Source organism: Ammospiza nelsoni, chromosome Z (assembly GCF_027579445.1).
Source record: "Ammospiza nelsoni isolate bAmmNel1 chromosome Z, bAmmNel1.pri, whole genome shotgun sequence".
NCBI classification, from domain to species: domain Eukaryota; kingdom Metazoa; phylum Chordata; class Aves; order Passeriformes; family Passerellidae; genus Ammospiza; species Ammospiza nelsoni.
In genome coordinates, this window is record NC_080669.1 from 13,933,545 (window position 1) to 13,954,096 (window position 20,552).

The 20,552-nt window shown below is 39.3% G+C and overlaps 1 protein-coding gene across 2 annotated transcripts in view; it reads left to right on the forward strand.

The window, feature by feature from the left end:
* The first annotated feature begins 8,316 nt into the window (after positions 1-8,316).
* SNX2 (sorting nexin 2) overlaps positions 8,317-20,552 on the forward strand; it is a 29,629-nt gene continuing 17,393 nt past the window's right edge. For both annotated transcript variants that reach the window (XM_059491984.1, XM_059491986.1), the window contains exons 1-2: positions 8,317-8,441; positions 15,335-15,452. In XM_059491984.1, coding sequence (XP_059347967.1) covers positions 8,334-8,441; positions 15,335-15,452 — 226 coding nt within the window. In that variant the 5' untranslated portion in view covers positions 8,317-8,333. The remainder of the gene's footprint in view (positions 8,442-15,334; positions 15,453-20,552) is intronic.

The window sequence follows — 20,552 nt, forward strand, 5'->3', positions numbered from 1 at the left end:
TTGAAGGAAATAGATTTCTCAAAGCCCAGATTTATGCCTCCAGGGGATAAAATTAGCCAGAGCAGAGCGAAATAAAATTTGTCAAAGGAGAATTGTCTTGCAAAACCAGATTTTTGCTTAACATGTCTGAAAATATCTTAAAGAAAAGTAAATATATGTATTAGATACAGTATCAGCTCTAGTGGCAACAGTGCCAGATTCTTCTGCATTGCTGTTTTGCAAGCTTTCCTATTCCTCAATGGGAAAGCCATAATCAACATTAAATTGATAAACTAATTGTTATAACAACCAGAGACAGTGCTATTTGGTGGAAATCAATTATGCTGGAAGATTTCCATTTTTCCTACTTATCTTTTGCCTGGTTTGGCTATAATGTAGACAGATGCCCCAAGTCAGTTTACAGCAAAATTGTAAATGATGCAAATTACAGCTGCATTTGGGCTGTGAAACTTGAAATAAAGCAAATTCTGGTCCAGGCATATCCACTGTGCAATTTTCAATGCAAAATTGTTTTCACGTGCCTTTATCGTGTATGTCCAAAAAGTGGGGAAAAAAAGTCTCTGTGGACTGGAGGCTATATTGTGAAAAAAAATGACTGGAAATATTTGAAACAAATCTTTCTTGTTCCTAGCTCTCATAATCCATGCAAATGCAAACATTTTGAGAGATATTTGTAAGTTGGAGTGTGTATTTTGTTTTCTTTTATTTTAGGGCTCTCGTTCTTTTAAAGCAGCGGCAGACGTGTACCAGTGCGTCTGGACGGAGTGTAGAAATTTTTTCTCAGGCTAATTTTGGACTATTTGGAGTATTATTAATACTATTTTTTCTCAAGTTAATTCTGCAGTCACTTTATAATTTTTATTATGCTAAATACTATAATCAGCCAGAAAGCTAAATTTAAGATTAAGGCTCATCAACTCGGAGAATTTATAATTTAGATTATGTGCATATGTTTTGCAGAATGGGATTTTCTCACCTAATCACAGTTGGTCTAAAGTCAAGCCTCTACATAAGTATAAACTTCCTCTCTTGGCAATGAAAATAGGCACTCATCATTAAATTGCTCCTAGTGTAGGAGTTAAAGACGGATAGGATGCCTGAGAAATCATCTATTTATTTTTATTATCTCCTGCCACAGCCCAAATTAAGTGGAATAGCTTTCATTAGATTGCTACCTTTTATCCTGAAGTTATTTGATGTGAACTGTACCCAAATGCGTATGAAAAACCTAAGGGAGAGCTGAAGTGCAGGATTTTGGAAAGAAGTGTTGGATATGCATGTTCTTAAAATTCCAGCTGTGGTTTCAGAGAGCAGATTTCCATTCTCTTACTTTCTGCTTTAAAATCTAGGTGAATTATCTCAAATAAACCACACTCAGCAGTCTGAGAGGGACAAACTATATAAAAGCACTAAAAACCTATATAAGACCTGATGCAACGACTCCCTTATTTTGTACATGGGTAATTGCAGCAAGGGAACACCTGGAAGCCAAAAAGCTGACCTTCCACAATCTCTTTGGAAATCCTCTTGGCAACTCCCTAGCAATGACTTCAAAGGCCAGAGAACATACAAAATACATTGTGTCCACCATCTGGAATATAAATAACAAATATTATTCCTTATATATTCCAAAGACATAGTAGCAATGTCACCTTTGCCTTCCACATACATTTTATGAATGAATTAATTAACCAGCACTATAGTTTAATATTTTGAGGACACAGATCTTTTAGAAAAAGACTGTCATCAGTAAAACTTGCATATATTCTGATGGTAACACCTGAAAACTCTCAGTCCCCTTGTGATGGATCAAGGCCCCATTACTGTGATCCCATAGAACACCAGTAGGCTGGTGTACATGTTTATAGCAGCCCATACTTGGTGCCAAGCAAGCAGGGAAATAAGCTTCCTTCCCACAGATTGCAGACCTGATGGAACAGCACAGTTCTGCCAAGGTTTACAGCAGTGAGCTGGAGTGGTTATAATACTGGTTTTTGCTGCATATCAAAAATTGCATATCTCATTTTCTGCATATCAAAAATGCGAATCTCATTTTCTTCTATACTGCCACCTTCTCTACCCTTAGACTTCTTCCATGATTGTCCAATGAAGAAAAAATATGCAAAAATTTTCCACTTCATTCACATTCTGCCTTACTCAAATCTTCTAAACTAAGATCGGCACAGGAATCATAACACTTTGAAAGAGAAAGACAGTACAGACCTTCTTCATCTATCAAGTGATAACACAAAATCATTTTAAACTCTCATCTTAGTAAGTCCTGTGCTAGATGGAGATAGTACTGCTGGCTGATAGAGAAACAATGAGATGTAGATCTGGTTACAGAAATTTTTTCTCAAAGTGTGTGCTTTCAGCAGGTAATTTTTTTAAAAATTCTCCTACAAATAGACACTTGGAAATGAATTGTTGCTTTGTTTGTTGTTGGTAGTTTTGGTTTGATTTGGTGTTTTCCCCTTGAAACTGTTTTCATTATGGTTATGACCACAAAGCTCTCACTAGATTAAATTAGATGAAATTGAATGGCAATGTTACATTCATCACTGGTGAAGTGGTGGCAGCAAGAGTTAGGAGGCACTGGGCATTTCCTAGTGTAGTACCAGAAATTAGCTGCAGAAAAGAGGATCGCCTCTGACCCTGTCTCCCATTTGAGGAAAAGAAAATGTTCCACAGTTTAAGAAACATGAATCCATTACAGAAAAAATTCCAAAGATCTAGAAAAATTGCTCAGATCAAGGCCTCCCTTACATGAAACCTCTTCTCTATCTGGAGGAATTTCCCAATGGTAACTTTTGATGTGCCACTCAGGGACAGCACCAACTGATACTGTGCAGTGACTTGTCTCTGACATTGTATGGAAGGTCCAGACTCCTTCCCTCACTGTTCCCTTTTTCTTGTGTCATTCAGTTTTGGATGAAAGAATTAAGACAACTCACAGCATAAATATGAAGAGATAGCTCTAAAAAAAATGGTGTCAAAGAATAGCAACCAGAATTAGGGGATACAAACATCATTTGGATGACAGCTAAGATTGTACATGAATCTTTGAAGAGAGTGGTGGCTTCTAATATTCTTATATCTAACTGAAAGTCCTAGCAAGTCAGAGAATGGTAAAAAATGTATGTTGACTTCAGTGATTTGACATAAAAAACCTTGTAAAATTTATCCTTGATAAAATGAGTTAAAGCTGATAAATAAAATGCTGCAAATGATCATGCCCTACATTGGACAAGCTGCACATTTTACAGTATTTTGCTACATTCTCTGAAAGCAGGAAAGCAGGTCAAGACAGTTATAGACAGTTTATAGTTATAGAAATGTATGAAATTGAGTTAGTCATGCACCACAGGTTTAAAATTACATGGCACAAAATTTAACTGGGCTGTAACTGGACAAACTAGGTGAGGGAGATGAGATTAACAGTTGGTCAGAGCATGGTGCTAGTAACACCAAGTTGTGGGTTCAATACCCACACAGGACATTTACTTAGGATTGCACTTGATGATCCTTGTGGGTCTCTTCCAACTCAGAATATGCCAGAATTACTTGGCACTTAGGAACCCATAGTTTCCTTTAATGTGATTAAGACTATGCTTCTCTCTGTGGACAAAAGCAGATCACTGAAGAAGTGTTAACTTCAGGCAGCTGCATATTATGCTTTTTTCAAGTATTGTCCCATCTCCATCCATTCTGGATCTTTTAAAACACATTTTCTACTTTGGCAAGAGATGTCTCAGGTTAGTCTGAGACATCAGGTAAACATCAGGTAAAATGTTGCTAACAACATCCTGGTATTTGTCTCGAGCATGACTCCTGTATCAGAACACAACCCATGAAATTTGACAGTTGTCAAGCAGCAGGACTCTGAAGCCCAAAGCAAATCAGGATCTCAGAGGCTACTCTGTCTTTTATTAAGTTGCAATGACCTGGATTACCTAAGATTAGCAGTGCAAAATAAATTCAAAACTCTCTCTTGTAAATAATAAACAGTGGAGGAAAATCTAAATAGCAGGTCAGCATATGTAACAGTAACCAGTGCTTAGTTCTCACCTGCTGTTAGTGCTTAAGAATCTTCAAAAAAAAGTACTTCTACATCATTCTAACAGGGTAAACATACCCAGCTAGTGCCAGTAGAGCTCTATATTTAAGTGTACTGGAACATTAGATGAACTAGGGAATAGAAATTCTCATTCCATTATTTGTTAGAGGGCAGAACATGCCACTACTCCAAAGGCAAATGAAATATCTAACTGATAGAAGAACTGGTTTCTTTCACATACATTAAAAATATTTTTCTGTAATATATGAGAACACTGACCACTCACTGGCAAAAAAAGGTGACAGAAAAGGTTTGTTTTTTTTAAGATACGCAATTAAATACTGAGATGGAAAGACAGAACAAAAGAACAGTCATCATAATTCGAAGTGTAAAGTTTATTTGTCTGAAAGGATTAGTGGGCACAAAATCAAATATACAGATTTGGTAAATACTTGTGCTTTGTGATTTTTCTTAGGAAGGCTGACTCACAGAAAGTCTCTACTGCTGTGAGTGAGTGCAGTCAATATACAAGAACACAATATTCCTTTTAATATATTTTATAAAAGGGAAAAACAAAATCTCAAAAAATGTATTTCCTCTAATTCTATGCGCTCTGGTGGTTGTTGTTCCCCCATCGTATTTAGCCATTTTCTTGAAAAATCTCAGTGAGGAAACATTCCTTTGGTATTTCTAGAACATTTATCTTTTATGACTGCTTCATAAGAAAGCTTATTAAACAATATATGTTAATCTACTATAGAGTAGGTACAAAACCAGTGCAGAAAACAAAGTCAAAAGCTATTTTTCGGTGATCACAATTTTTTTGGAAGGATGAATTGAATGAAAGATGAATGAAGTGATCTAACATAGGCCTGATACAATTAAATATTCTCAACAGAAATAGAAAGTGGAAAATGCATGCTGTATTTACGAGTGCCACAAAACAGTAGTAGCACAGTTAAAGAATTTAAAATCATCAAAACAAACTGGAGTAAATGTTGGTAAAAATACAAAATTCAGGAGGGAGAGATTTTATCCAGTCTGAATAATCACTTCCTACATAAAGTGAAGCCAATAGCTGTCCTGAATATGGTCACAAACTGAACAAGGCCAGTGTCATGCTGCTGCAAAATTAAACTTGATATGTGTTTGAAGATGTTTGACTGGTAGGATAGTGATGGAATTGCTTTTCTGATCCTAGAGAGCAAAGCATTAAAGCAGTTTTGCTGCAGAAGTTTTGGAGTGTTCATCACTGGAGTTGTTGAAGAAAAGGTTACAAACATTTTCCAGCAAACAGACTAGGTGATCTCCTGTGGCTCCCTCCAGATCCAAACCACACAGGCTGACCTTGAACTTGCATAATTCACTATCACTCTCTCTCCCAAAACAGCTATTTCTAAGTCATGAGTCATGTTTTTCTTTCAGTTTCACTGATATTTCAGTTACTAAAATAACACAACATTACAGTGGCTATTGTACCAGTACAATCCTAAAATAGAGTCAGTGAAATAAGACACTAAAAATCTGACATATTTGATTGCAAACCTTGATTCACATTGCTTAGAGCATATTCATCTTTATTTTGCATCTAATTTAATCATTTTTGACAGATGGGCAGAAGGTAGTAAAAAGTATAATGCCTAAACCCAGATTACTTCTTGTAACTATCTCAAGGCTTCAGCACCTCTGTGAGCTGAACCAGGGAAATTATATGGAGCCCTAACGCTGTTACACTGTTCATTTTAAAAACAATTTAAAACCTAGGGTATTATACTCCTGAGTGAAACCTGATTCTGCGGGAAAAAAACAATGAAGCTTTTTATTGTGTAAGAGCTCCCAGGAGTGTTTATGCAGAGTACATTTTTGACTTCTATATGTCCTCTAAAGTGCTGGGCTACGGAGGCTTGCAGAGCCCACAGATGCTGGGGGCAGAAGAAGGAGTGGTACGGTGACAGTTTCATGCAGCAGGTGTATTGATTTGGAGGAACTATTGGCTGGTGGGCCAAAACCAGAAATTACCTTTTTCAGAGGGTTCTCAATGGCTCCCAAGGCTAATCAAGAAAGTTTGGGACCTGACAAGGGTTAATAAAGGGAAGAAAGTGACACAATAGAGAAGGAAAGAAATAAAAGGCTGCTCCTGAAAATGGGTGGGGGTAAGGATAGTACTGTGATACTGGGGCTTCCTGCCTAGGTGAAAACTGTTGAAATGTTAGGTATTCTAGCAAATAAAAACCCACAAATCCTTGTGATCTCAATTAGGGCATCCAGGTCAGTAAATAGTTTAGGCTAAATTTTTTCCATGTCTGCTCAGTGCCTGTGTAATGGGCATCATACCCTCAAGATAAAATTCATCAATGCCTGTGAAACAGGCCCTGACAAACCTCAGAGAAATGGATGGATGTGAGAAGACAAATCCTTTTGTCTTCAGTGTAGACTTGAGAATGCATATAATAAATGAATGCAGAACAGTTAGGAAACAGGGGAAAACTGTGACTGTAGTAAATGCTCCTTGGGAAGAAGGCTCCTGTAAAATCTTATCACATAACCAGATAATTAAAGTAGGCATGCGGCATATACACAAGCTCCACATGTAAACTTAGCTTTGGTATTTCTACTTCTGCTGTTCAGCAGATTTGCAACTTTATTCATATCCATCTCACACAGCATTACAGTGGTGGATTTATTGGCTGCAGAGGAAGGGGTGGCTGTAGTTTCCACTAGGATCCATGAGTACCTTCCTCTTAGATTTTCACTTAGTAGAATGAGGTAGCTCTTAGGTATTTGTCAAATGACATACATATTAATATCTACACTGACAAGGATAAGGCTTGGGTTTAAACTGGGGTTTTGTTTTTTGCAGTAACATATCACAATTTCATATGTGATTGGCTTTTTGCAGTCCCTCTAAATTTTCCTGCAGCATTCATTATTTTCCAATTTATTTCTTTGAATACTTTTCTCTAATTTTGGTTCTTTTTCCACACATATTTACTAATCCAGTTTTTCAACCCTGAATATCAATTAGTTAAAAATCCAGGTTCTGTAGTTATCTTTGGGTTATTTCTTGTCCCCTCTGACATAAAAAAACCCCTCCTATAATAGGTTTCTGTGTCCACAGTTCTCTTTAGCCCATTATTGAATTTTCCTGCAGCATTCATTATTTTCCAATTTATTTCTTTGAATACTTTTCTCTAATTTTGGTTCTTTTTCCACACATATTTACTAATCCAGTTTTTCAACCCTGAATATCAATTAGTTAAAAATCCAGGTTCTGTAGTTATCTTTGGGTTATTTCTTGTCCCCTCTGACATAAAAAAAACCCCTCCTATAATAGGTTTCTGTGTCCACAGTTCTCTTTAGCCCATTATTGAATCAAAGAAGTTAAACTTCTCACACACCTTTCTTAATGAGTGCCCAAAACCAAACAATCTAACTTAGGGAATTCTGTGTCTTTACCTCTTCTTGGGAAGACTAAGGTGCTGTGGATGCGACAGGTGCTGTGGCACGGGTTTGAGAAGGGCCTGTGGATGTGGCAGGGACTGTGGCAGGGGTTTGATGAGGGGCTGCGGCTGTGGCAGGGGCTGTGATGGCCATGGGGATGTGGCAGGGGCTGTGATGGCTATGGGTGTGGCAGGGGCTATGGATGTGGCAGGGGCTGTGATGGCTATGGATGTGGCAAGGGCTGTGGCGGCTGTGGGGGTGTCACAGGGGCTGTGGCGGCTGTGGGGATGTGGCAGGGGCTATGGATGTGGCAAGGGGCTGTGATGGCTGTGGGGATGTCGCAGGGGCTGTGGCGGCTGCGGGGGTGTCGTAGGGGCTATGGATATCGCAGGGGCTATGGATGTGGCAGAGGCTGTGGCGGCTGTGGGGATGTCGCAGGGGCTGTGAGGATGTGGCAGGGGCTATGGATGTCGCAGGGGCTGTGGATGTGGCAGGGACTATGGATGTGGCAGGGACTGTGTGGATGTGGCAGGGGCTGTGGCGGCTGTGGGGATGTGGCAGGGGCTGTGGGGATGTGGCAGGGGCTGTGGCGGCTGTCGGGGTGTCGCAGGGGCTATGGATGTGGCAGGGGCTATGGATGTGGCAGGGGCTGTGGATGCGGCAGGGGCTGTGGATGCGGCAGGGGCTGTGGGGATGCGGCAGGGGCTGTGGCGGCTGTCGGGGTGCCGCAGGCCCTACGGACACTGTCCGGCCCCTCCCCGGCCGGGCTGCCGCGGTCACGTGCGGCGGGGCGGCGGGCAGTCACGTGAGCGCGGGGGCCGGGCCGGAGGGGAAGATGGCGGCGGAGCGGGAGCCGCCGCCGCTGGGAGAGACGCGGCCCGCCGACCTCGAGGAGCTGGAGGACGGCGAGGACCTCTTCACCAGCACCGTGTCCACCCTGGAGGTGAGGAGAGGTCGCCCTCGGCTGCAGGTCCTGCGCGCCGTGGCCGATCCGGCGCCCGCCGGGCCCTCCCCTCCCGTAGCCTCCCCTCCCCGGCACGCCGCCGGTGCTTCGCTCCTGCCCAGGCCCCCCTCACTCCTGCGCGGGCCCCCGCCCCGCCGCTGCCCTTGCCGACCTGGCCTCCACCAGGTCGCGGCCCCACCGCACACCTCTGCTTCTTCTCCTCGGTGCTTCCGTCACGGAGAGAAGGGGGTTCTGCTGCCAGGAGAAGCTCAAACCTCTTTTCTCCAAGTACCTCCGTTTTCCTTTCATTTACCCTTTTCTTCTGCTATCAGGGGAATATTCTCACCTTACCTCTTTCCAATTTCGCTGGGGTATGTGGGTGTGGGTGTGAGTGTGGGTGTGTGTGTCTCCGCCTTAAGAGTGGATTAATAACGACCCATTTTCTTTGTTTGGCCTCTTTCCGAGGCTTCACTCCATTTCAGTTTGCAGATCTTGTAGAAACTTATTTGTCTCTGAGGTTTTTTCCAAGGGAGCTGACGCAGTGCTGTGCTGCGGCGGCTGCTGGGACCTGCCGGGAAAGAAGCTGGAGGAGACATGAGAAACGCTTATGTGTTCATTCGTTATAGCGGGAGCCTTCTTGGCACGTTGTTGTGGTCACGTTCCACCTACGTGTCTTGCCAGTATCTTCTGGAAGAACTTTATTCTTCCTGTGCATAGATGGCCATCTAAGAAGAAAATTGTTCTGTTCCTCTTTTCCTGAAGAGTTTTCTGTCCCTGACATTTACAGAAATAGGATTGGTGCATGTTTCTCTGGTTTTGCTCTGGCTGTTGTCTGTCCTTAGCAAAAAACCCTGCAGTATACAAAGAGGGTTTTAAATGTATGTTAAAGTCACTTGCCTTTTGTTAAGCTCCTTTTTTTTTCTTTCTTTTTATAGATGCATAATCTGTGCATTGGTAGAAAAAGATCTATGGGAAAAATGCACTGAAGGAATAAGAAATTATGTGAATCTGCAGTTGACAAGAATTGCATGAGTAGACTTCTGTGCATCTCTGTGTGACACAGTGTGTATTACTGGAGTCTTTTTCAGTGCCCGGAGAAAGACTGCAGTGTAACACAAACAATGTTTTTATTGATGTGGTCTGGAACTAAAGCTGCAGGAGATAAGATAGATTTAGTGTCCAGATCACAGTTACCATGAGATAAAAAAGTTACTGAAACTCCTCTAACTGCAGACGTTGGCAAAGAAATGGGCTTTGTATCAACTGCTGACAATTTTGCTCTGCTGCTTTGTTTGTGTACACAGTCTGTTTGGGATAGAGTCTCTAAGGGGAAAGGGGAAGCCTTGTTGCTTAAGGAGAAGCTTTTAAAAGCTGTGTCAGTAAGCTTTTTCTGGCATCAGCATTTAGGGAACTGCCTTAATCTTGTGATTTTCCTGCAGATTTGGAAGAGAGAGGTGATGAAAATTGACTTTGGACTTCTTACTAGCTTGAATATAAATTGGAGGATTCAGTGTGTAGAATACCATAGTCCAGAGAAGAGCGATTGTCTGATGATGTAGGCCTAGTTAAACTTTTGTCTTGAGTGTTACTTTAGTCTGGTAAATATTCATGGACAAACTGATTATAAATGGCAGTGGGAGTTGTATAGTAACAACAGAATGGTGTCGTGCTTTTTGTAGCTAATCATGCATACGGTTGCTGATACCAGAAGTGAGAGTGTGGCAAGGGACACTGAGGTCCAAACCCAACTTACATGAGGGCTTTGGTACTTTGAAAGGGTTCCCAACTGCTTTATCTTGGAGCTATTTGCTTTTAGCATGATTAATTTCACTTCCTTCCTATTTTATCTTGCTTTCATTCTCTTTGCAGTTCACAAAATGTGTGCTCAGCCTTTCCTGTCTATAATTTGATTGTGCAGAGGAAAAACTGTGTGTTTTCTAATGCATCTTTCAAATAGCTTCCATATTAACAAAGTCTCCATTTGGAAAACACAGGCTAAGTTGCTTTTGACAAAGTATACATTCATTGTACAGTGTGAATGGCAAATATGTAGCATTTAAGTACAGAGAGGCTTAGTTACTTAAGTGGCTTCAAATGGAAAATATTTTCTCTGTGCATGTTGCAAAAAAGTTAATGTGTTGAATTGAACTCTCTCAATTGTAGAAAATTAAATAGTAGAAAGATCTCGCTGAGCTGTAACACCTGGGATTTCTGAGGTGTAGTGGAAACACATTTTAGGACTTGAAAATTTGCTGTATGGCAGAGAATGAGAACTCTTCCTTCCTATGGTCTTTGGACACCAGTGAACTGGGAACTAGGTTGTCTGAGCTGATGGGATGCTCATTTTACTGTCAGGTATCCACAGTGAGTAGCAGATTGAGAATGATTATTTTGCTTTCATTGTGCCAACTGTATTGTGAGTCTGGACCACAGCCTCTCTTACATACAGGGTTACTGAGAGATTTCCCTTCAACTGCCAGAGTAGCTTTCATTAGTGAGAACAGCTGGGATGAATTATGTAAATGGTTTAAGCCAAAATTGCTTTTACAGTGATAATCAGTGGTGAGTTCCATGTGATATTGCTGGTTATTACGCATGTGTGCTGGTTGGCATCTGCAGTGCTCTCCTAGGTAACAGGTTTTTGTAGCTCAATATCTTTCTGACATTTAGGTAGACTTTTACCTACTTGCTAAAATTTCGAGTGCATGGATTTTGGTGGGGTTTTGTTTGGGTGTTTTTTGGTTGGGTTTTTTTTTTTTTTTTTTTTTTGTATTTTTCATGATGTGGGTTTTTTTGAGGTTTGTTTTTGGTTTTGTTTTGGTTTTTGGCCATTGTTGGGTTTTGTTTTTTTAAAAAGAGTGTCCAAGATTTGCACCACAAGAAATTCTGGAAGTTAATTGTGTATTATGAGAAGAATCACTCCATATTAAAGTTTAATCAACAAACTGCTAATTTGCTGTTTGTGTACTCTACTCCCATTAGAAGGGTCCACAAACAACTGCATGAAACTCAAATTTGGTGACAGATGTGTAAGATATACATTAGATTTTCTGAAAAAATGGTCACTGTTACTCTCTTTTCACCAGTTCTACCTTCTTCCTCCTTCATGCACCAGTCTTTGTCATCTTTCTTGTTTATATATTGCACCATTTCTTATTTCACTTTGCCTAAACTTCTCTCTTATCTCTGTACTGCCGGTCTGTCTTTCATGAAGTTGCCATGTGAACAGAGGAACCTAGGCTGCCTCATTCAAACCTACATTTTCACTCCCATACTCCTGTTTATTGGTGTTTTTGGGTTTTTTAAATGGAAAAATATATGGAGAAACTTGAAAATAATTAGTAAGCAGTAGATGTGGTAATTTATCAAGGGCTGTAATTTAGGGCAGAGTGTGTAATAATCTCATTGCCAGTTGATCTGTTCTTGTCAAAGATCTGCAGTATCTATTTGGTTTTTGTGCATGAGGCAAAACACTAGATAGCCACAGAGGTCTAGATGGCTTTAATAATATCCATTCAGTTTAACAGTGGCCGTTACTGTGGAAGCAGTAAAGCTCCCATTGGAATATCAGAGAGAAAAGCACTAAGTCCTTCAATACTGTATTATACCTTTGCAGAAAGCTAAGTCTGTATCCAAGATTAATTGATGTAATTCCAATGAAAATGTGTGTCTTGTTGCTTGATGTTAAATCCAGACTGTAATGGAAGTATGTGGAAATTCATTCCAATGTGGCTGCTTGTGTCATCTTCCTTTCTGGTGCAAATGAGACTGTCCTGCCGTTGAGTGTGTTGTCTCTGCCCATGCTGTGATTTGTGAGCTCCTGTAACACTGTTTCAGACAGTGAGCTGGGTTAACCTGAACAACTAGAATATGATGATGGCCACCTTCTGTCAGCCCTCTGTGTTTTGACTGAGGGAAGCGAGGAGGGGCTCATGCAAGCAGAACTAGTTTGGGGGTACCCTGCTATTAAGAGAAAGGAGGATGTCCAAATGTCTAGAGCTATAATTTCAACCAGCCGAAAATGCAAGAATTTGTTCTTGTTTCTTCATAAGTCAGAGCTGTGAAATACTTGGTTATTGCCTCCAGATGTAAGGAACAATAAAAGAACAGAAAATAGAGTTTGTTACTGATGTTGTAAATGGGCCCATGGGCATCTTACCAGAAACTTGCTTTCAAGAAAAACATGGCAGGATCCTGACTGTCCTGGATACCTGCATGTCCTGGCTATTGAGTATCTTGGTTATTGGAAGCTTCACCAAACCTTCAGCTCAGGAGTTGTTCAGAAATTTCACAGCTGTGCACATTTCAGGAAATGGATGTGTTTATGACAGTTTGTGAATCCTTGGCATCGAGTAAATTTGAAGTTTCTAAATGGCTATGCTATTTGTCTGTGCCATGAGGTTTTTGTTAGTCTCATCTCCATGTCTTGTCTGATAAAGAGATTTTCACTGCACTGACTGCTGACTCCTTTGACAGGCATTTTTCATTGGCCATTTTAGCTGTATTTTGTAGACATAAAAAAGCAAAGCTGGGGTCCTGTCTTCTGGCTCTGATCCATAGAAGACTGCAACTGAAACAGCTTAATATATTGTTCACAGGCATGGGTGCTTCTTTGGTTTTTGAGAGGCACTTTCTGACCCACTGGCTGTGCAAAATAATCAGGTTATTAGAAATTATTGACTCAGTTTTTCATACATAAGAGCAGTGCCTTGCTGGGTTTTTGTAGTTCTCTGAGAAGTATGCCCATTTTGAAGAGAAGAAACTATACTTCATTGCAAAACTCTTAAACAAGCTAATGCAGTGTTCAGACCATGAATAATTTTTAAGATGCTTCTACACATTTTTTCTTATAAAGTCACAACTCTTAGTGAATATATTTAGTTCTATTCTTAATTAATCTTGTCTGAGAACACAGCTGTTTAAAAGGACCAAAGAGCCACAGAAAGATTAATAGACCAGTAGGGACCTTATCACCTGTCAGCTTGTTGAAGTTTATTTCTGTCTGGCATTCATGACTCCCCCTGACCTGGGAGAGAAAAATTGCAAGGGTAAAAACGAGAAGACCAGTAGACAGAGATGAGGAGAATTTGATGGGTGGAATAAAAGTTGCAGTTATTCACCTCTTCCATGGGCAGGCCTGTGCTTGGCCATCTTCAGGAAGAGAGAAGTGTAACAAGTGTTCTAACTCTGGATATCCTCTCTGTCCTTGTTCACCACAGCTTTGCTGAGCATGGTTTTACAAGGTTTGGGATATCCATCTGGTCAGCTTTCCTCTGCAGGTTTCTGAGGTGCCCATAAGGTCTGTTTGAGCCCTTGCTGTTTGCAAATATTCCCATAAGAAGTTTGAAGAGAGCTGCCTGTAACTGCTCTACTAACTACACCTATGAAGCCTGGTATGCAGTGCAGAAATATTGGCTTTTTCTGTGCCATTGTACAGGTCCTTTCCTAGCTCAGTAACAGAAAGGGACTTGGTGTCATGTATTTATAGCTATTCCTAGAGGAATCTGTATCTCTCTTTAAAGTGGGAATACCTCTGTATTGACCTTTGGTTAATTTGTAACTATAGGCATGCAGATATTTTCCTTGGGTTGATCAGATTTAAGTGTTCAAAGTGAATTTTGTGTCTGATAGAATAGATTTGTGATTAGAAGCCAGGTATAGTCAAAAATAACCATTAGTAACTGAAATAGCTATTTCCACTAAAACTCAGAGGATAGACTGAGGGAATAGCTTGAAGGTATAAGCATTCTCCAAGGGCTCTCTTCCACCATTCATTAAGCAACAGCATAATTAAGTGATAAAGCAGAAAGCTCTCTGCTGATGTGCTGTATAGGTTCAGGAAGGCTTTTCTTCCCTATGGCTGTTTTTTGTGACAGTGACTTGACAAGCACAAACCTACATGCATTCTGCATCTGTGGCAGTGGGAGACTCCCACTGTGTCCTAAAACTCCAGTCTATCAAAATGTAAGTAGATTGCTGTTCAAAGCTAAATAGCAGCAAAACTGGTTTGGAATGAGTACCTACCATGTTTCAGGGAAGAACTGCTTTTGCTGATAAAACTTTAACCTTTTTGAACCTCAATCATTGAGAAATCAAGCATTTCCATGCTTTTCTGTTCTAGTTGGAATGCAAGGTTTTGAACTTGCACTTCTTTGCAGCACTGGCTGGAGAGACAGACCATTTCTTCTGAAATATGCTACTTCTCAGTTGTGAAATTGCTTAAAACCTTCAGCTATGAGGTGTAACACATACTCATTTGTGGCCTAGTTTCAATATTGCTTTAGTTTTCCTTAGTGTCTTCAACAGGGCAAGTTCTAGTCTTTAGTGAAGTAAAAAATCGTGTCTGTGATAAGCCCAGCTTCTATGTACAATACAGTGTGATCCTCTGATCCTCAGTGGCAGTAATCCTGTTGCAAAGCTAACAAAATTTCTTACAGCTCCAAACAGCCTTTAATTATTTGGATGGCATTAATATGTTCTTTTCAATCACAGAGCACTTGGAGATTTCCATATTGATTTTTGGCTATGTACAAATCCAGATTTAAATCCAAGCCTTTCCAGGAGAAACCTAATAATCAAGTTACATTTAGCATCACTAAAAACTTATTCTAGGTCATTCTGTAGTAGCTTTTGTTTCATATTAATAAACCTGAAGAAACTGTTGACTGTTTTTTCTCTCAAAGAAAGAAATTAATAGCTGTTGACTTGCTCATGTCTTGTATTCATTGTTGCTGTGCTAGGAATGGGAAATGGAAATAGCTGACAGAGTTCCCTTTCTGTAAATCTTTTGTTTCTTTGCAATGAAACAGTGTTGCAATAATTCTTATATACTGACACATGGCAACTTGTTCTCTTATAATCATTTCACTTTTTTCTTTTTTTTTTAAACACAGTCAAGTCCTTCATCTCCAGAGCCAGCAAGTCTTCCTGCCGAAGACCTCAGCACAAACTCCAATGGTCCAAAGCCAGCAGAAATCATGCTGGATGGTGACAGAGAAGATCTCTTTGCTGGTAATGACTATTTTCTTCTAGCATGCCTGCACAAACCATTTCACCCTTGGACTGAAGGAAATGTGCTTTTCTGAGAGGGAGGATTGAAACCTTAAAAGTAGTTTGAGAGTGTTGTAGAGGTCTTTTCTTGTGAAAAATGTGGCTAGTTGAGTTTGTTTATAAGTTTCTCTGTCATGTGTACTGCCAGTGTGTAGTGTGGATGTTAAGCTGGACACTAACTGCTGCTGTTAGTAAGAATAGTCTTTATAATTTTGTGATTCAAAATGTTCAAATCTGTTGGTGTGGAAATGCATGACTTAAGTTACTTTCTTGTTTTCTACTTAATAGTCTTGCATAAACTGTCCCAGCCGTTTTTCCAGTTATAAAGAGAGAGATAATTCAGATTGTATTGCAACTATTTCCTTCTTACTACTCTTGTTTTAGTGGAAAGGTAACAAACTGGCAGAAGGGACAAGTCCTATCGTGCATGATTGTGTCTCTGACAGTTGACAGTATTGCATGCTTTAGAAAAAGATATGAAAGTTCTGAAAAATGATATGTTAAAAGACAGAACATTTCTAAAAGTTCATAAATCAGTAGCTACTTCGGTGTCGGTTTTGAACTATCCTAACATGGGTTATTGTTGCTGTCAATTACAGTTGTAGGAACATTAACTATCCAAGAAAGTAGCTGGAATATTTGAAATATATTATGTGCATAAGATGGTTCTGAATGTTACATCTCAATACTATCATTTTCCCTATTACTTCATGTTGCATTAGTCAGCTGACAGTCTGCTTTGAATACAGTAATCTCATCCTCATTGGTTACCTGATGTGTCATTCCAAAAGAAACTTTATAACCTTTAGTTCTGTGTTATTTTGTATAAATGCATATATTGACATGCCCATTACATTTGTTCTCAACTTCCATAATTTGTATTTCCATGTATTTGAAGTTGTTTCTTCATGACACTGTTAGAATATATTGACAAGTTTGGTACCCCTCTGAAAGTGTCTTAAAAGAAAAAAGGAATGAAGGATAGAGGGGTGATCTTACTCTTTTTCTGCATTTGTTTTGCCTTATAGCTTACAAAGACCAAAAGTGCTTTAGCAATTTAGCTTTCTAGTACTAGTACGTAATTTGGTTATTTAGCTTCAGTATATAAAGCCAGCTTTTTATAACCATAGAGCCATCTGGAGTGGATATTTTAAGAAAGCCAATTCTCCTTTGGATAATATTAAGAAAAGAAAAAGGGAGACTGGAGTAAATATTGAGGGGAGTCAGACATAAGGAACAAATGTTTGTAGCCAGATTGTTTTAACTGAAATGAATGCTGTGAGAATAACACAAGGAATTGATTTAATGAGTTTGGGTTTTGCCATGTAGGACATTCTCTGAGCACTTGCAGCACTGAACTGAAGGCATCTAGTACTTCACTTCTACCTCAGCTGAGACTGGTCTTTTGAGGTTCAATTTATAGTACAGAGTCTAGTACTCTCAAACAGAGGAAAAAACAAATGTGATTTATGTAGCATGAGATAAAATACGATGTTTTTCACAGTTTCCTGTTCTAAGCAAAAAGTTTGTTTAAAGCTGTTGAACTCAAGTAATGAACTTCAGTGTTTGTGTCACTGCTATTCTGAAATGCCATTGCGAAAAAACTGTTGAATTTGTGTTTCAGTGCTGTGCACTCACAAGTAAAACTATTCTTTTCTTTCTTAGGACTGTTTAGCTAGACAGTATAGAAACAGCATGAGAAGGGCAAGATGAGATAGCTAATTTCTTGCTCCCAACATGCTTGCAAAAGTCTGGCTTTCTAGGAGAGCACAATTTAATTTTGAAATGATTGTGACAGAGTTTTTCTTTGACAATTCATTAAGATTCTTTTCCAAAGAATCTTAACTTGGCACATCTTAGAGGAACACTTAAGTGAAGAGAAGAAAAATATGAAGCTCCACAGCTTTGTAGCTTCTGTTGTTCCTTCATATTGAATTAGTAGATGCTTTAAAATCCAGTTAAAAGAAATCATGTTTGTGGCTCCTGAGAGGAGTGATTGCCATTCTTCAGGGTCAGAAACAATTATAGTTTTTCAGACTTTTAAAAATTGTGATGGTATGCCTCTGTAGCTATTGTAGACATAATAAAACTTTTCCATTGTTCCACCTCATATTGCAGCATAATGGAAAAGAAGGTGAAGCAGTACAAATTTTCTCTGTGGCTTTAATGCAGGACAGAATCCTGGGAAATGGTTTAGGCTTTTTTTATTATGCTTGAAATGTCTTTGCTATTGTGTTTCTGTGGCAGCTGCAAAATAATATGTGCAATATAGATATTCGTTACCTTTACTCTGGCAACTTATAACTGAACTATTAAAACAGGGTCTCAAACATTGAAGAAATTAGTTTTCCTGCTGTCATTGGAGATGAGTAAATTTTTCTGCTTTGTTGTGGTTCTTCGTTCTGTAACAAAGCAAACTGTCCTGCTAAACCCACTTAAACTTTCACCCTCAGAATAAAAGTCACTATGTTGATTATTTGGCCAGAAGAATTACTTTATCTTACCTCGTAGAGCTCTTACATGCAGAGACCTTAATGGTCAGTGCTTCAAATGAGGCAGTATTAGGTGTGTCTTAAGGAATTTGGAGATGCATCTTAAAGCTTGGTGGTCAATAAACTGCTATTGTACATAAAGAGCTGCGTATTGAACTAGTCTTCAAAAATGTTGATCCAAAATTCAATGCATAGCTGCACAAATGTGCCATGGACTGCCCATGAAGGACACAGTTGTCTGTGCTTTTTATATCTGGGGCTTATAGAAAAGCACTAGATGGTGAGCTCATCTGTAAAGTATTATCAGTTTTTTGTCACCTTCTTCAAAAAGGTGGAAAACTATAATTTTTCCTCTCTTTTGTTGGGTAAAAGATTACTGTTATTTTGTTTATTCAGGCCAGAAATGTGTTTGGGAATGGATCATGTTATGGAAGTGTCTAGCTATTGTGTCCTGAGGAAAAGCCACTGTTCTAGGGGCTGGGGTGATGTTTGTTTTCATTGGGTTGTTTTTTTGTTTAGTGGGGTTTTGTGTTGTTTGGTTTGTGGTTTTTACCCTTTAGGGTTTTTTTCTTGGGATATGAGACAGGAAAGGAAGTGATAATTCTCCGATCCGGACAAGACAGGTTCTTCAGGCACATCTGAACAGAAAAGCTTCTAGCTGATGGTGTCTGTCAGACCGTTGTCATATAATGTGTCTGCTATGAAGAGTTTGTGCAAATGCCTTGCTGCTCTTTAGAATCTGCTTGTTCAGTTATTTTGCAAAAAATAAATGCACAAAAGCGTGTGAACCTACAGTTTTGAAGTCATAAGGTGGTTGTATTAGTGTGTCGCTGTTGCATTAAAACTATTCTTGTTCTCATTAAGGCTGTGTTTAATACCTCTGATATAAAAATAAGGACAATGGGCTATGACTTAGGTGTAGTAGTTCTTACAGTCAATTCAGTTCAATAAAGTCTCTGAAATATTGCAGTGCCCAGAGAAGCAATTTTTAATACCTTGTCCTCTGTTCTACATAACAGCTTCTGCTTAAGTTTACTTCCAGATTTATATGTTAACATGGACAAACTTTCAAAGATAATAAACCAGTTTAATCGTTCAAGCTATATCAGAATGATCTGACATTTGAAAGTGTGACTAGTGAAAATAACATGTGGCCAAAGGTAGCTGCTAGTGAAGAATTGCAAACTTGCATTTTCTAAGATGGTATTTCACAAAACCTGCTGGTGAAAAATAAAGAAATGAGCTCTGTATAATGCTGAGATTAAGGCCTGTGCTTGAGTTTTGATAGAAACTTGTGGTTGGCTGTAAAACGTTAATTAAGCATATGTAGTTGTGTCCTACAGCAGAATGCTTTCATGTTCTTTTGGAGCTAAGCAACTTGACAGTGATCCCTAACAAAGACTGTTTATAGATTGTAAAGCATGTATTTATGTCTAGCAGTCTACACTATTAGGTTGGTGGGAGTTCCTAATATGTTCTGGTAACTCCCATAACTGATATTAAGTGTTGGATCTCATTATTTTCCTCCCCAAAGTTGGACAGAGCAGTTGCTTGCCTCTTTAAGTGGGAACTTAAGCTCCTGAGAACTGTCCTGGAAAAGAAGACATCTAGATTTCATTTTTCATGCTAATAAAGATACTGAATATTTTAAAAATCAAACAAACCCCACACAAGCACACAAAACCTCTCAAACCGAAAACCAACAATAAACTACACCACAAAACCACAACTTCATACTAAGTTTTCAGGTGAAGATCTAAAATTAATAGATTAAACAACTGTTTCTGGAAGTGCCATAGTTTCTACTGTGAAGCCTACCATATTAATGTTTCCATGGGGAGAAAAAGCACACCCGTAAAATAAGCAGAAGAATTATTCAGTAAAACCTTTTAATCAGACTTCGTCACCTGATTACTCAAAGTAAAGGGACATGTAAGAAGCATAAATGCCAGAGTTCATCTCTATTTCATGAGAAATAGATCTTCAGCTCATGTACTCTAAGACTGCTTTTCTGAGGGGGGTAAAATAGCTTGAAGAGCCTGCTGTTTTATATAAAGCTAATGCTTCTTTTTCCTTTCAGAATCCTTAAATATTTTTGTTTTAAAAAAACTTTCTCCCTGTCCAACTGAGTCCCATCATGCCCCTCCCCATATCTTTTCCATGTCACGCTTCTAGATTTGCATAGTGTCTGGTGGCGTGCCAAACCTGGGGTGAGAAGTAACAAGAGGGAGAAAGGCATAAATTCCCAATTCTTCCTTAAATAACTGACTTACTGCTATCAAACAAACAGATACTATTTTCTGTGGGTAAATACCTTCAGGAAAATAAAAAAGAAGCACCAGGCAGCAGCTTTAAAAATTTGCTAATCCTGCTTGGAATTAATTTGATGCACAACCTAGATCACTTTGTGATACTGAGGGTATGTGGATGCAAGTCTGAAAAAGCCTGGAGAAGAAGTGTGCTTCTGATTAATCTGATAGCACTGCTGCTTTCTTACATTAAATTTAGTTTTTTCAGGAAGTTATACTTTACAGTAAGAGGATTGTGTTCTCAGCTAATGATTGAATTG